At 50.6% G+C, this 17356-nt stretch overlaps 1 protein-coding gene across 4 annotated transcripts; it reads right to left on the reverse strand.

The window, feature by feature from the left end:
- Positions 1-6734: 6734 nt before the first annotated feature.
- On the reverse strand, positions 6735-15776 carry LOC119109116 (aminomethyltransferase, mitochondrial). 4 transcript variants are annotated; one of them, XM_037232676.1, is made up of 4 exons: positions 15747-15776; positions 15067-15305; positions 13497-13736; positions 6735-8728 (listed from the first exon to the last, which is right to left on the reverse strand). In XM_037232676.1, exons 2-4 carry the CDS (start codon positions 15298-15300, stop codon positions 8012-8014), a joined length of 1191 nt encoding a protein of 396 aa, XP_037088571.1. In that variant the 5' UTR covers positions 15301-15305; positions 15747-15776; the 3' UTR covers positions 6735-8011. The 4 variants fall into 4 exon arrangements, with proteins under 4 accessions (XP_037088571.1, XP_037088567.1, XP_037088569.1 ...); XM_037232672.1 differs by lacking the exon at positions 15747-15776 and adding an exon at positions 15656-15743; XM_037232674.1 differs by lacking the exon at positions 15747-15776 and adding an exon at positions 15604-15646.
- Between the last annotated feature and the right edge of the window lie 1580 nt (positions 15777-17356).

Genomic DNA, 17356 nt, shown 5'->3' on the forward strand with positions numbered 1-17356 from the left:
ACAGCTATCAAAGTTTGGCGCCGCTACGCCGCGCTGTTCGGAAGCCATTCTGGAAAAACCTTCGGGGGGGTCAATTTGACCCACTACCCGAGAGCGTGTTAAGAAACCATTCGGGCTCCCTCTTCTAGCTTCCTCTAACAAAACCAGTGACGGACTTGGGGCCTCTTGCCGACACATGGGCCCCCTGTTAGGCGTCTTGGGCCCCTGACCGACACAGGTGCTCCGATCATTGTTTCAAGGACTCAGATCTTGAAACAATGAGAAATGCAAATCGTGGGTCCTGGTCTTGCTACTGCTTGGGAAATGGGTCCCCAAGGTTCCAATCGACACGGAGCCAAGTGTTCGGTGTTGGTGATCTCTGGCCGACATAGATGCCTGCACAGTCCCAGGGGTCTTAAATCCGTGTAACAGGCCTTCTGACTGATATTTCAGGGCACGGGCATACGGGCTGGGATCCTTTATGTGATCTACATTCAGCCTTTTTGGTCGTTTTGCTCGCTCATCTGGCTTTTGATTGTCGGTTTTGGTGGGCCTTGGACCTTTGGGTCTTTTTGAACACTGCCTTCGATCGAATCTTCCCAGCACCGGACCTTTCTTTGGCGCTGTGGATCCCTGACAGATACAGAAGACCCGATCGGTGTAAATCGCTGGCGCCCGCTTTGTCGCTGCTTGGGAAGTGGGCCCTCGGGCTCATACCGACACGGACCAGACTATGCGGTACAGGTGATGTCGGACCGACATAAAGACCCTTGTGAAATTAGGAGCCCCCATCGACGGAAAGGGCTCTGTGGCTGGCATTGGATTGTCCGACCATGAGGACCGGGACCTCTGAATGCGACCTCCAGCCGGCCTTTCCGTCCCCTCTTAATTTCGGGCTCTTAAATCGGGCCCTTAAGCGTAGGGTCCGCTTTGGGTTGGTGGAACGTGCCTCCGTACCCCCTGCTCGCGCCATTGTAAGTGACAATATGAGTAACATCTGGCAGCTAAATATCAAAACGGAGCTTGATACCTGACCCTCAGGGTCGTTCTGGTTAGACGGCTAATTGATGTAATAAACTGATGGCTAATGACGAACGCAGGGTTTTCGTTTGGACTATGTTGGGTGTGTGTAAACTATGCCATCATTCAAACTGTGCTGACAATGTAGTTCTGAAGAATGACGATTGTCACAAATTCGGCCACCATAGAAAGTGAAATACGATACGTTAAATGCGCGTAAAATTATGTTAGACAATAGTGCGTAGGAATTCATCGTCACATGTGCAGCTGGTGCTATCTCCGGGGAACGTGATATGTAAAATAGATATCGTGTTCGTCTCGGACTTGTGGACATGCGTTAACTCAATCAATCCCGTATATTCCAGCAGGCAAGGCACTATGAGGGGTGGAATTGTTGGCGCAAGCAGGCGCATCCGGGCTTTCGGCAATCAATTAAGTTCCTTCTGATTTTATCCTTAGAACCCATGACCAAAATGGAGGGCCACGGAGTGATCGGGAGTGCCACTGCTGATAAGCATGCGGGGCTCCTGCAATGGCAGTGGCTGATGCACACTGCAACGGCAGTGTGTATCAGCTGCTTATGGATATACCTATTTTGTGAAGTAGAAGTGGTGAAATTGTATCTGTTCCTTGCCAAATGAAACATAAAATGGGTATGGTTTACCATTACCGTAAGAAATTGCTTACCATCAGAACCTATTGCGAATTGATCTATAAATTTACCAATGTGGAGTCTTAGGAATGCATATGGCTTTTACAGCCTGTTCACACATTCATTTACAACACACCAAAATGCCATTGACAAAAATGTGCATTTCAGCTAGCGTAAAATAGAACATAAAACACTTTCACGAACTATTTAAGAAAATTATCCTCAGCCGCTCCTCAAATGTGTTAACAGGACGACTCATGCCATTAAGGATGCTTTTTCACCGCTTTTTTCACTGAATAAGCGTTGCGAGCGTGCTGCAGTACCGGGGACACTGCTCCGAGCTGCTGTCTTCGGCCGAAAATTGACCCCTGCAGGCTTGAGTTCGAACGTGCCGCATGTGAAACACCTCTCATACCAATGTCGCGTCCAGCGCACGTTAACTGTAACAGTGTTGCTAGTAGAGCTAGCTTTTTAGTGACCACGCAATTACACTTAGGTGCGCATACTCGATACTATTAGGCTATCCACGCTCAGCCAGCCCAGCTGCCCTAAGAAAGCGTTGACGGTGATCGTACTTTTAATGGTTCGCTATGACTACGGGTCGAAAAATTCGTTTAAAACGCAGCAACTGTGCAGCGCCCGATGCATTTACAACAGTGCAGCAGGTCACATTCGACAGCAATAGCAATTACATTGTTTAACACATGCGGTCCTTTGACATCAGGTGAAGGTGATGCACTGCTACCACTGTAATCTTTGAACGTTTCTGCGCAGTCCCTTAAAAAACGCATATTACTGCACTTAATTCACTGCGGTAGTGAGTCGATCATCAAAACGGTCCTGCCTGGATGCTGGACTTCGGGTGATAGGTGGGATGGTTTAAATATTTCTAATGTGGTTAGATCTAATAACTGGCCCGACCACAGATATCGCTCACTTGCGTAGTATTATCACGGAAGCAAAACTGCTGTAATTAATGTACAATAACGCCGGAATAAGATCTGATGGGAAGACTTTGTCGACGTGGAGCAGCGTGTGATCACGACAGCAAGCGAGGGTGGTGTGCGCCGATGGCATGTGCGCTCGCGTTGACGCGCGCTTTCACTAGTGTAGCCAGCAGTTACTTGCCGCATATGAATATGCAGTTTCGTTTTATTGAGACTAACCGCAACTATCAAACAAGTTCGCTGTTGCCCTCCAGCTGACTTTTTTTTGTTAATCAGCGAATGATGCGTCTTCCATGTCAAACCAATGGGACACGTTTGCCCCTGCCACGGGTAGCACGTCACGGTGAGCAACGTTACATTTTACGTTGTGCCACCAGAACTAAGAGGTTATCAACGTGCCAAACCCCGAACACGCGTAACTCTTCGCCATATCTTTTTTAAAAATCCTTTTTACAAACAGGTACGTGCACACGCTCTTCTGTTTCAGCCGCATTGCTTTGGTTTCGTGTGGTGGTGGTCCCAGCCTGTCCAATGCGCTTTCGTGCATGTTAGCATTGTCGGTGCGGATATGCACGATATACGAGCCGATATTTTGCAGAATGGTTCATCAAAATGTCACGCTGACAGCGCGTGCCCAGGTGTCCCGGTAACACTCACAGCCGTGCCCTGCATTGGTACAAATGCTAGTGTGGCTGCTTCACATGGGGCATCAAATTATTGACTCCCCGCATGCCGTGCGATGTTATGAAGTTACTTTTGAATGGCCTGAGCTTATTGTTTTTAACCTCATGCATTACGATTAGGCGGGTAGGGAAAGCGAATAATCAGCACTAGCTGAAGTTAAACATGCAAGGACAAACATTCGAGGCGTGGAGTCTTTGGTAACACTTTGGCAGACTCAACCAGTGACTCATTGTGCGATGTGTGATCGGTTAGACACTATGCGTTCAGACGCATCGTCATTAAACTCGACCAGCGACTCATTGTGCCATGTATGATCGGTGAGACACTACGCGTTCAGACGCATCGTCATTAAACTCAACTAGCGACTCATTGTGCCATTGTGATCGGTGAGACACTATACGTTCAGACGCATCGTCATTAAACTCAACCAGCGACTCATTGTGCCATTGTGATCGGTGAGACACTATGCGTTCAGACGCATTGTCATTAAACTCAAGCAGCGACTCATTGTGCCATGTGTGATCGGTGAGACATATGCGTTCAGACGCATTGTCATTAAACTCAAGCAGCGACTCATTGTCCCATGTGTGATCGGTGAAACCCTATGCGTTCAGACGCGTCGTCATTAAACTCAACCAGCAACTCATTGTGCCATGCGTGACCGATGAGACACTATGCGTTCAGACGCATCGTCATTAAACTCGACCAGCGACTCATTGTGCCATGTATGATCGGTGAGACACTACGCGTTCAGACGCATCGTCATTAAACTCAACCAGCGACTCATTGTGCCATTGTGATCGGTGAGACACTATACGTTCAGACGCATCGTCATTAAACTCAACCAGCGACTCATTGTGCCATTGTGACCGATGAGACACTATGCGTTCAGACGCATCGTCATTAAACTCAACCAGCGACTCATTGTGCCATGTGTGATCGGTGAGACACTATACGTTCAGACGCATTGTCATTAAACTCAAGCAGCGACTCATTGTGCCATGTGTGATCGGTGAGACACTATGCGTTCAGACGCATTGTCATTAGGTACTGATAACTTATGGCCGGGCCACGAGCCAACCTGAACGTGTTCCGGCCGAAGTTATGCATATCTAGAAAGCAGCGATGAACATTAAGCAGTTAATCAAGGTTTATCGCTCAAGTGGCTTTAGCTGTCAACATGCCGCGCCATATACCTATTAGTAAGGATTTTATATATACATATACATATTAAAGGATTTTGCCTGCGCGCGCAAAGTAGAACCCTCCCCCCCAATGCCTCATTGGTACGTGCGGTGCGAGTGGGTCAGCACACTGCTTAAAGTGGAACCATCCCCCTCCCCCAATGCCTCACTGGTACCTGCGGTGCGAGTGGGTCAGCACACTGCTTAAAAAAGAACCCTCCCCTCCCCCAATGCCTCACTGGTACGTACGGTGCGTGTGGGTCAGCACACTGCTTAAAGTGGAACCCTCCCCAATACCAGTCATGCAGCTGGCCGACACTTCTGAGGCGGCAGAAACGCTGCTGAGACGCTGCCCGAGGGCGAGCAATATCCCGTGTGAAAAACTTGCCGACAAATCTTGCACCAGCCGCACACGCATATCGATCTGTCAAATCCTTCAATGTTCACGGTCCGGGCCATCCCACTGACGGCGTACAAACGTCCAAATTTCAGTATGAAAATTCAACGCGTTGCCTACACGGAGATTTTCAGTCTTCGACCCGTTGGCGATGACTTAACCCATGCCGGTTGACATGTTTCCGCCGTATGAGCCTCAGGTGCACATTTCCAGTACACCCATCTCCGGTGAAGTATGTGCCACACGCCACGTACCATGGTCAGTCTCACAGCCTGTGGGGCGCTGCGGGTCGTAACGGCGCCCGCGGCACGGGGCTTGCTGGCGTCGGTTGGGCCGCTTGGGCGAGGTGCATCCGACAGCTTGTGTACGCAGGCAGACTCGACCATCCGGCCTGACCTGCACAATGAATGAGTACAGGCCACCAAGCACATGCCTTTGGCTTTCAAAAGATATTTCCCGCAAGTTTCCGGCGCTGCTGACACTTTTCGCGGCTTGATGGATGACTGGTGGTCGCCGACAGAACTAACCCTTTATGGGGAGCGTAGGTAGCGAACAAAAGCAAGATTCCAGGAGGGTACGTCAGCGGCCAGACGGCGAAGCATCAGGATTATGATGATGATATCAGGATGAACTGAACTGATGGAAAGCGTGCACGCTTCAATCATGTTCTGCACAAAACATTGACTAAAAGTGGAGGTGTTCCGGGAAGGTGGTGTTTCGAATTTTCAAATCTAACGCGCCTTCGAAGCCTTCGGGATGTCTAGTACGAAAGCCCCTGCTGCCGTCCGTGCAGCCTGAAATGGCGTGGCTGGAATGCACGGCGCACGATCCGATGGCGGCCAGAGAAACGAATGTCTAGGGGTCCACAGCGTAAAAAAACGCACCTAATGAAGAGCATTGGGGTGATGGCGACATAATGCTTTCATAAATTTCAAAACGCCAATCTGGTTTTGTAATTCGTGCACACGTTACAAAAAAAAACGTTACGTGACTTAAGGACGATTAGGCCTGCTGCTACGGACGTACAATCAAGGTCCATTGTTGTGGCGTCTTTGCACCATTTTTATCAATGGGCCCTCTCTCTCTCTCTCTCTCACTCTCTCCCCCTTTGTTGCGTTGACGGTATTTTAGTGTAATGCAGACCCGCGAAGCAGCGGACAGCGTTATCTAATGCCTTTGATAGTCAGCTTTCGTTTATCCCCTCAATGGTGTGTGACGACGGGCCCACCAGCAGTGACTCGATGATGTGGGGATAACGGCATCGCACGTCTCCCGGGCGTAGGTCCAGTGAGTGCAGGTCTCGTGAGCGTAGGTCCAGCGACCGCAGGCCTAGTGAGCGTACGCCCAGCAAGCGTATGTCTCTTGAGTGTAGGTCCAGCGAGCGTAGGTCTCCTGAGTGTAGGTCCAGCGAGCGTAGGTCTCCTGAGTGTAGGTCCAGTGAGCGTAGGTCTCCTGAGTGTAGGTCCAGCGAGCGTAGGTCTCCTGACCGTAGGTTCGGCACTGTAGCACTTTAGTCACCTCAGTCCATCTGAATGCCATCACATGTTCTCACGTCTGAAATGCATGTAATCTGAAATGTGCTGTGGGGATGGTAGTAATTTTGGGATCACTGACTAGTTGCTTACATATCTGGGCTAGGTTATTGGTAAAGTTGCTCACAAAGTAGGGTAACCTATTAATAGTAGCCCAATAATAGTAGCCTAACAACACAATGGGTTATCACCGTACGTTGCATCTTTATCGCCGGTTTCTGCCCGAATTTGGCCCACGTTGTCTCAACGTAAGCGGTTGGTGTTTCTTTCCCAAGTCCAAAAACCCAGCTCCAGTCTGATGAACCTTTCTCCAGCAAGCTTTCAAACACTGTGCCCATGTGGTTCTCATATTGTAACCAAAACACAACAGTGTAAGGCCCCGCCTCCATCGAGCACTTCTGAAACGCATCCATGTTACAAAGCGTTGACGATGGTTGGTAGGGATAACTGAACATTACGAAACGTTCTTTAGTTTCCACGCCTCAACGCCATAGACGCATGCCTGACGCGCAGCATGAGCTGAATTCTCGCCGTTTTACAATGGTTTCCCGACACACTCGCATAATTCTACACAACATATCAAAATTAACTGCTGACGAATCGCGGCCTCTGGCCGAGTGAGCTAGCTTACCACATATTGCACAAAACCATCACACACAAAGGGATTCAATGCCATCTGATTCGAGGCAGTCTCACAGCACGGAAGCGAGGTTTGCTTCGAAATACCCATCGTCAACAGTCTCGTTAATTTCCAACTAACAAGGATCCTGGGGGTCATGTAACATCGACATATTCAAGAAAAGCTGACCTTGAGATTCCTCTATCACCACATGAAACACACGTAAAAATACAGAGGCACGATCAAGTGAGTATTTCGCATGTAAAACAAACAGATAATCCATTCATGTAAGCCCATTTCTGACTAGCTATGTTTCCCGTAATAGCACCCGCTGCTTCACTATCCGAGCCCGGTAGTGTGCCTTGGGAAGGTTTTTACCTTTTTGAGGCGTGCCGTAACAGTTCCCCCTATACAGCACACAGTGGTTAATCGACCCCGCAATAGCACTATCAACAACCGTCATCGGTGGACCGGGGGAAACCAGCCCGGACCACACCAGCCCCCGATGCTGCTGGCAAGCCCCTGCAGCAGGTTCACGCGCCGGCCGACCGGGCTGAACGAGGCCGCGTCGCCACCTACAGGTCTATCAAAGATCCACCGCATCACCAGTGCTCGTACCAGACCCCCGCACCACCGGTGCTCGTACGAAAGACCTGCCGCACCACCGGCGCTCTTACCAAATAGGACGACAGTACAGCATCGTTTAGATATTCCGAGCAGGCAGGTGCTGGAACTAGGATGTCCAAGACACCTGCAGCACTGGCAGGAAGCAGTGACCCTACATACTAGAATGCGCCATTGCAGACTCAGCACAGCACGTGTGCTTGCCCCAGCGCACCCGTTATGTGGCACCATAACTGCACCGAGCGTATCATCCACCATCGTCCACTAGGCGACCACCACAGTGCTTAGCTATTCCTCCCAGCCCACGTAACCACAGCCCTAGTGCCCCACCTTCCCGCAGCTGACTTCCGCCGGGCGTGCAGCCGAGGTCTCTCTAGGCGTGCGTGTAGTACCGACTGGGAACGAATGGCATCTTGACGACGTGCGCCGGCACACGCTGTTTGCGCACCTCCAGCAGCAGCTCGGTGCCCACCTTGGCGTGCGCTGCCTCCACGTAGCCCATCGCCACATTGTGCTTGAGCGCCGGAGACGGGCAGCCGCTGGTCACAGAGCCCACCTGCCGTCCCTCGGCATCCAGAATGTGTGCCTGCGCGCGCGCTGGAGCCCCCTCTGAGACGAGCCCGACGCGGCGGCGCGCCGGCTTGTCGCGCAGCTGCGCCAGGATCGTCTCGGCGCCGGGGAAGTCGCGTGCGGCGCGGCGCCGCTTGGCCACGGTCCAGGCCAGGCCGGCTTCCACCGGCGAGGTCGCCTCATCGATGTCGTTGCCGTACAGACAGAGGCCGGCCTCGAGGCGGAGCGAGTCGCGCGCGCCCAGACCGGCCAGCTTCAGCGTCCCGCCGCCAGATGTCAGCAAGCTCTCGGCCAGCTCGGCGGTACGCGCGGCCGGCGCCGAAATCTCGACGCCGTCCTCGCCGGTGTAGCCGCAGCGCGTGACATGGCAGGGCACACCGCACACGTCAGCCGGCGCCGAGGTCATGAACGTCAGCCGGGTCAGGTCGAGCGAGGTGAGCGGCTGCAGCAGGCGGGCCGTGGCCGGCCCCTGCACAGCGAGCAGACCCCTCTCCAACACCTCCACGGACACGTCGCGGCCCTGCGGTGACGTCACGGCACACGGTCAGAATCTAACGAGGCCAAGCGGCACAGCATCACCCATAGCCTGGCTGGCATGACTGTGTACCCAGCTACATCCCTGGCAGCCTGGAACGAACAAGGCGATAACATAAGTGAGAGTTGTCAGCCGTCAGAAAGAAGCTGATGCCTAAAGTAGCCCATTGGAGCTATACAACGTTAAAGACCAACGTCGTAGGTTTGATCAACGCACCGCAAGATCTATATTTCATCGATGAAACCAGGTTGATGGAATTTGACCAGGGACATGGAACAAAGGGAAGGGACATGGGGCTTCTATCCCCCTCCCCTCCCCCTCCCGCAATTGCAAACCTCGAGCAAAGAAGTATACACAGGATGCTGGACAGGACAGGACAGGATGCTAGCCAGAAACAAATAAGCAAAGGAAGGCGACAAGGGCTCCAATCTCTCCCCCCCCCCCCCCTACCACAATTGCAAACCTTGAGTAAAGAAACACACAAGATGCTGGACAATTTCGCAGTTATTTAATTTCAAGTTTTTGGAAAAAAATCCGCATTTGCTCCTCACCCTGGGGAAAATTATGGGTACGAACCTGACTTTAGCTGACCTCAACACGAAATATTTCCCCACAAGTTCTCAAGATGTGACACATGTGCCCTAAATTAGACACCCCTGCTTGAAAACTGGCAGTGTGGAACACTGGTGCGGCGAAGCCTTAACTGGTAATGTCACGATGTTTTTTTTTTTTGTCGGGGACGGTTTGTGCAGCCGAAAGCAGCTTGTCTTCGACGGTAACGAAACAAGTGATCACGATGGATGGAAAGATTGTTGGCACATTTAGTTCACCATACCAAGCTGGGATCATATTCACAATGATCGCAGCTACGGGGTACATCTTGCTTCCCCACAATGCTTTCATCTGTTTTGGGGCACAGAAAACATCTTTAGATGAGGCGGTGCCGTGTTCTCATGCGTGGCCTGTTCTCATGCGCAACTATTCGCTGCTGCCGTTTGGTCCCCAAGACGCCCGAAGAACGAAATTTTCGTTTTTGTCAGTATGGATAGTCAGCAAATGCACGTCCCTCATCAAATGCATCATCCCTTCCCGAGACTTCGAAATCGACGGTCATCATTGATCAGGATCGCTGCAAAAAAAAAAAATGTTGGCATGTCATGTGTGTGTATGCTGATAGCACTTCAAGGACTTCAATATATATATATATATATATATATATATATATATATATATATATATATGTATGTATATATTATACATATATATATATATATAATATATGGTAAATGGTTAGTTATGATATACGTGACGGCACGACAGCTTATTACAGTTAAAACGCGTCTTAACTATTACAAATGAGTCATTCAAGACATGACCGCGATTTGTCATGTCATGTTGACTAAAAATAAAGCTCGGAATCGCCTCTGACATTGCAAAGTACCACCTTCTAGTCAGGCAATGCCAAACTAATACAATTTTCCCCGGCTCATGCGGCTTGACGATGGAATGAGAAAACCCAGAAAGGTCGAATCACGCCATGAGAATGGGATTAACTTTCATCCTCATAAGTTTTCTATCTTTCGACACCTTCCGAGGAGCACAATTTCTTATACCTTTAACGTTTGAACCGTCAGATCAACCAAGACGAGGCCGAATTGTGTTTCAGTCACCTCTGCATGGCTTCAAGCACGTCGACAGATGGAAGATGACACAAGTCAACACAAGTTACCATTTACTTCCAGAGGATGCGTTGAAGTCACTTGCCAGGATTGCATGACGTCTCCTGACAATGACCTTGGCCGACCCTGCACTCAAAAACGTTTTGCATAAATGGGATGTTTTTACAGCGTAGAAGCTCTGAAAACATTACTTTGGGCGGTTTTGAAGGAACGGTGTTCAGTGATGACCATCAAGACTCTTAAACTACCAGCGTGCCTTAACGATACAACACGTTTGAGAAGTTTTGAAGAATATTCCAGAGCTTCACTTGACGCCATTCGACTTTGGGTAACTTAGCGGAAGGTCACGAGCACTGACAACATTAATGTCTACCAGCTTACACCTTTAGAACTATCCAGACAACCACACAGAGCGAGCCACAAAGGTGCACACAGAGTTGAAAATACCCGTACCGAGCCAATAGCCTACGGTTTTTTTTATAAATTTGATCCGAACCCTTTGAATAGATGGATTTCTGGGATCAGCGCTCACGCTAAGTAGTGCTTGTTGTGTGAGCTCTGACCCCCACCATCCGATCACGCAATCCCAGGCAACGACAGAGTTAAGTGGCGAAAGCTTAACGTGCCGCAATGCTCGGCACGGTCCGTCCTGCCCTCTGACGTCAACTGACCTTTAGCGCGACCGCTGCCACCGGCCGCAGGCCATACCCGTCAAGGGCAAATAGCGAGCGCCCTAAAGCGACTCGAACCCACCCAGCCACGGGTGGGTGGATCGGAGGGCAGGCGCTCTAACCAACTGAGCCACCGGGACGGACGGGCGGACCAAAGCCTTGTATTGCCACGGTTGTGGCAATACAAGGCTTTGCGATAGCAGCTGGTTATTTGGGGCCTTGAGGAGCTTGAACTGCAGGTCACATAGCGTCCATGCATGCAAGGCTGTGAGCAGGAGCTAAGTCTAATCAGTGCCCTATTATTTCCTCCTCGCTGTGATGCTTTGTGGAGGAAAACATAGGAGGAACTAAGCGGACGACCAAACCCGATGACAGCCTATACTCCAGGCCTATGGCACTGAGTGAAATGAAACCTTCACCATTCGATACCGCTTGATCGATTAACTATCTTTTCCCGGATGTGGAGACCTTGGGTCAGGTAAAAGGTCACCAAAAATACAAAGACAAACGAAAAAATAGGTTTGCAGACAACCTCCAGCTCCAAAGCTATGCTAGCGATCACCATGAAACCTTCGCCAATCGGTTTTGGCCTTTTTTGGTAACCTTTAACCTGATCCCAGATCACAATGTTCTGGAAAAGATAGGATATCGACTATGGCGCACTGATTGGTGATTGATCGGTAATTGGTGAATGGTTTCATAGTGATCGGTGCCACAGGCTCGGGGCATAGGGTTAGCTGTAGACGATTTTGGTGGTTTTGGCAGTTTTTTATCTTTGACCTGATCCAAGGCCCCCATGTTCTGGACAGGATAGGATTTCAACTATGGCACACCGATTGATGAAGGTGTCATGTCAAATGGTGACACAGACTCGGAGCATGAGGTTGCCTGCAAACCTGCTTTCCGTTTTTTTGCACTTTCTGTGACCTTTGACCTCGCCCAAGGTGAACATATTCCGGAGAGGATAGGCTATCGACCAAGCGGCATGGAATGCTAAAGGTTTCATGTCAATCGGTGCCATGGGCTCGGAGCAAGGGGTTGTCTCCGATCAATTTTGGTGGTTTTGGCCGTTTTTGGTGATCTTTGACCTGACCCAAGGTCACCATGTTCTGAAAAAGATAGGATATCCGCTATGGCGTATCGATTGGAGAAGGCTTCTGGTGACATTTGACCTGACCCAAGGTCACCATATTCTGAAAAGGATCCGCGATCGACCAAGTGACATCGAATGGTGAAGGCTTCATGTCAATCGGTGTCGTTGGCTGCGAGCAAAGAGCTGTCAACAGTTTTGGTCGGCCGTTTAGTCCCTCCCGGAAAACTTGACTGAGCGACCGTTAAAAAATAGAAGCGGTCACTTTCAGTCAGGTGCAAAAAGTTTGGATTACAGCTGGCCGAAGTTGCGACGCGACGAGACGAACGAGTTGGGAAATAAATGCTTTTCAAAAAGATGGGGGGTGCATCGCCCCTTCCCCGTGCCCAAGCCCACGAAGACGAATGACATGTCAACCAAGGAGTTCAAGGACGCAGTCGACCGATCCGCGAGGAGCCACAACTGGAACCGACATGCCTCCAGCGGAGCCGGCGGTACACTGGCAGCCGTGCTCAGCAGCCGGAACGAGCGGCACACTGGCAGCCGTGCTCAGCGGCTGACCTGGGTCCGACACTGCCTCCAGCGGAGCCGGCGGCACACTGGCAGCCGTGCTCAGCAGCCGGAGCGAGCGGCACACTGGCAGCCGTGCTCAGCGGCTGACTTGGGTCCGACACTGCCTCCAGCGGAGCCGGCGGCACACTGCCAGCCGTGCTCAGCAGCCGGAGCGAGCGGCACACTGGCAGCCGTGCTCAGCGGCTGACCTGGGTCCGACACTGCCTCCAGTGGAGCCGGCGGCACACTGCCAGCCGTGTTCAGCAGCCGGAGCGAGCGGCACACTGGCAGCCGTGCTCAGCGGCTGACCTGGGTCCGACACTGCCTCCAGCGGAGCCGGCGGTACACTGGCAGCCGTGCTCAGCAGCCGGAGCGAGCGGCACACTGGCAGCCGTGCTCAGCGGCTGACCTGGGTCAGACACTGCCTCCAGTGGAGCCGGCGGCACACTGGCAGCCGTGCTCAGCAGCCGGAACGAGCGGCACACTGGCAGCCGTGCTCAGCAGCTGGCCTGAGTCCGACACTGCCTCCAGTGGAGCCGGCGGGACGATGACAGCCGTGCTCAGCGGCTGACCTGGGTCCGACACTGCCTCCAGTGGAGCCGGCGGCACAATGACAGCCGCACTCATTGGCTGACCTGGGTCCGACACTGCCTCCAGTGGAGCCGGCGGCACACTGGCAGCCGTGGTCAGCGGCTGACCTGGGTCTGACACTGCCTCCAGTGGAGCCGGCGGTACGATAACAGCCGCGCTCATTGGCTGACCTGGGCCCGCAGCTCGGCGGCGCGCCCCTCCATCAGGGGCAGGTCCTTGTGCCGGCAGCCGGCGTTGGAGACCACGTAGAGCGGGCCGGCGGCCGTACGTGTCACGATCAGATCGTCGATGATGCCACCCGTCTCGGTGGTAAACAGCGAGAGCGTGCCGCAGCCCGGTGGTAGCCCAACCACGTCCGCCACCGCCAGCGACTCCATCATTGCCACAGCGTCCTTCCCATGAATGTGCACCTGCGGTGGTAGTGCATTCAAGACATTAGTTAACATGGGTATTGGTTAAGTTTTAGTAACTCTCCTGACACAGTACACATGATAATTGTGAGTCTTGAATATGTCATGTCATTGGAGCTTTACGACGCACTCAGCTGCTGAGGCTATATGGCGTTGCCAGCCTCTCACCCTGGCAAGAAGGGCCGGTGCTGCGGGAAATCGAACCCGTACCTCTGGTTTCCCAGATACGCACTGGTTGGCGCAGACGCCTTAACCACTACACTACCGGCACCCTGAGTCTTAAATATGAGGGTTTATTGTAGCATATCTTTGAACTCTAACTTGAAAAAAGAATATCATGCAGACAAAATGCAAGCAGCCTGAAAAAGTAGATGATTTGATGGAAGGGTAAGCAGTGCTGTGGTCATGTGCTTTGCACTGGCCTATTATTTCCTTAGCATAGAAATGTGGTCTTGTACATATTTCAGTGCATCATTCTGATTCATTACCCAAAGGGTGCATTTTTCCACATCAGAAGTAAGAGCTTGCAGGTGGCTGCATCACACATGTTCAATTCTAAACACAAACTATTTTTATGGCCCTTTAGCCATGTGCATTTATTTGCTGCAACAGCTTTTGCAGAATAATGCAGTCAGCCTCCTTGTTTATGACTTTTGTACAACTGAGCTTATTCAACACTGATTCTTTCCACCTGAAGGCAATCTTTCTATAAACCCACTTTGTGAGAGAAGGGCATTATCTAATAAATGGTATACACAACTTAAAACATCTTGTTTCAACAATGGCACCTTGTTTCAAACACCATAATCAAGAGGAAACCTGGTGAGTTACACTTAAATTCAAATGATCTGGCTGTCATTAAAAGCCCTGAATCCTTGACCACAAATATGCAGCAGACTTATAACAGAATCAAAACTAACTGTCCAGGGTCATGGTTTTTGCAATGCATTAGCAATACCTATCATGCTATATGAACAACACTTTCTGCTATGCAACAGATTTGTGGTAGAAGAGAAATAACACTTAATGCTATGCACTAATGCACAATCCTTGATGCTAATTATATGAATTGCTTTGAATTATATGAATTATATGAATTATATGAATTGCTAATGTGTAGAACTTAATTGACTTGTTATAAATTCATTTATTTTATGCTAAATATCCCATTAATACATGACAAGCACTCTATATTAGTTGAACACAGCAATATGCACACCTAACTTTAGTAGGGCCTGATCCACACATGACAGAATGAATCATAAAACCACATAATTTATATCCTAACCACCTGTCATAGTCCTGCATGGAAATAGAGAAGAATACTTGCCTGAAGCATGTGGGAGACATCAAACATGCTACATGCAGTGCGAGTATGCATGTGGCTCTGGATGATTCCCTCCTTGCCATAAAGCACAGGGAGAGAATAGCCAGCAAATTCCACCATCTTGCCATTATGAGCCACATGAAAGTCATACAAAGGAGTGTGATGCAGTTGTCGTAGAGCGGCTCCAAAATTCCTGGCTACCAAGCTCAAACTGCTGCGCCCCAACAGTGTCAGCATCTTGCCTGGCAAAAAAGAAATGAGGCTGACTATCAAAAAAGCAAACAATACAAGGAAGAGTAGTACATCTTAACAGCCACACAACACTGTATACTTCTCAGCCATCATTACTATTAGACTCAGATACCATGTCATTCACAATGTACGTAGCACAGATTGCAAAACGAGGAGCAAGCCAGCACCGTTTGCGGAACCCGAGAACATGCGTGGAGAGTTAACTTATGTTCTGCAAGACATCCACAAACGGGATTACAGCTATCGCTCTAAAATGACCGCAGCGGAAAGTGATACACTGCAAAAGACCGAAGATTCCGGGAGATCAGGCCGCGATGCTCCAGAGGGCGATTTCCAGTACCTCACAAGCCACGCCGCCCGGGCGCTAAACAAACAGCGGCAACGTAAATAATCCTCGGCACGTCACTACACACACGAAACAATGCAAGAACCTTGCGGTTGTTTGGCACGATGCCATATTTTGATACATGTGCGCAAGTCAAGGATCCAATGAGAAATAGCTTCCAAATATCCAATTGCCTTCACCTCGACTTTTTAACTTTCCGTACCTGGACACCAAAGAATTTATCCGACGAGGAGCTAGGACGAGCTAGCGTGACTTACGAAGGCAAAACATATGTCAGCTGTCCTCGTCCAGGACAGCTGACACACAAATTACGAGCGATCTGGCAGACGCCCTCAGGTTACTGCACTGGCCCCTGATGAATAACCTCAGCCTCCAAGATGCTTACAAGTTCTTCGAGGAGGGAATCGCCAGGGGTACTGAGGTTTGCTCCCTCAAGAGAACTAAACCTAAGAAGAAATTGTACATGAATCCAAGGGCCATGCAGCTAAAGAAGACTAAGGAAAGACTATGGCGTACGTACATGCGAACACAGGATGTTCTGGACCATGCCAGGTTTGTGCGGTGTCGCGACGAGCTTCAGTAGTTGACCAGAAACCTTCGGAAGGAGTTGAGATGAATTTAATAGCGGACCCCAAAAGAGACCCCAAAGCCTTTTGGTGGTACGCCAACTCACTACTACGCGCAAGATGCAGGATAGAAGACCTTCTTGACGATGATGGAGTGTTGACAAGCAGCAACGAAGGGAACGCCAATGTCCTCTGTATGTTCTTCGCCAGTGTTTTCACGGACGAAGGGACTAGTGCCCTGCCTGTTATGCCTTGCAACTTTACTGGATCGTTTCTTGATGACGTAGATATTTTTACTCAGGCAGTTCAAAAGAAATTGGCTGCTCTGAAGACCTCGAGCGGCCCTGAATCAGACGATGACCACGGTGGGCTTCTCCGTGAGCCTGCAGACGCCTTGACAATGCCTGGCAGTCCCCAGCACGCTTTTCCAAAAAAAATATTTGACATCCGGAAGGCTCCCCCGGGAGTGGAAGCTTGGCGAGGTAGCCCCGATCTTTAATAAAGGTAGCCAACAGTCCCCAGCGAGCTACCGCCCCATGAGTCTCGCTGTTGCTCCCTCCAAGATACTCGAATCTTTCGTCCGAGATGCCCCAGTTAATCACTTATCGGAGTCTGGACTTATCCATGCAGCCTGGCATGGGTTTCTCCCAAAGCAGCCCTGCATCACCCAGCTATGAGAAGATTGGAGCGCCGCGGTAGAGGATGGAGAGCCGGTGGACGTAGCGCACCTGAACTTAAGCAAAGCCTTTGATTCTGTACATCATAACCGTCTGGTCTCGAAGCTCCAGCTTATGGTGTGAGAGGCAACTTGCAACGCTGGATCAGGGCTTTCCTTACCCACCGGACGCAGAGGGTGCGAGTTCAGGGCTCGAAGTTAGGTTGGATGGACATCGTCAGCGGCATCCCGCAAGGATCAGTGCTGGGACCAACGCCATTCATAACCTCCGTGAACAACCTATCAGAACGCGTGCGAAGCGTGGTCAAGATGCTCGCGGATGACACCAAGATATACCGCCGTGTTGGAATTGTTTCCTGCAATTGTTTGTTATCCTTTGAGCCTTCTCCTTAGCCTTTCATTCATACGCTCTAGGTGGTTCGAACCCAGCTAGCTTGCCGGTTTAAGTGTTGG

The sequence above is a fragment of the Pollicipes pollicipes genome, unplaced genomic scaffold, assembly GCF_011947565.3.
Source record: "Pollicipes pollicipes isolate AB1234 unplaced genomic scaffold, Ppol_2.1 Scaffold_7231;HRSCAF=8579_pilon_pilon_pilon, whole genome shotgun sequence".
NCBI classification, from domain to species: Eukaryota; Metazoa; Arthropoda; class Thecostraca; order Pollicipedomorpha; family Pollicipedidae; genus Pollicipes; species Pollicipes pollicipes.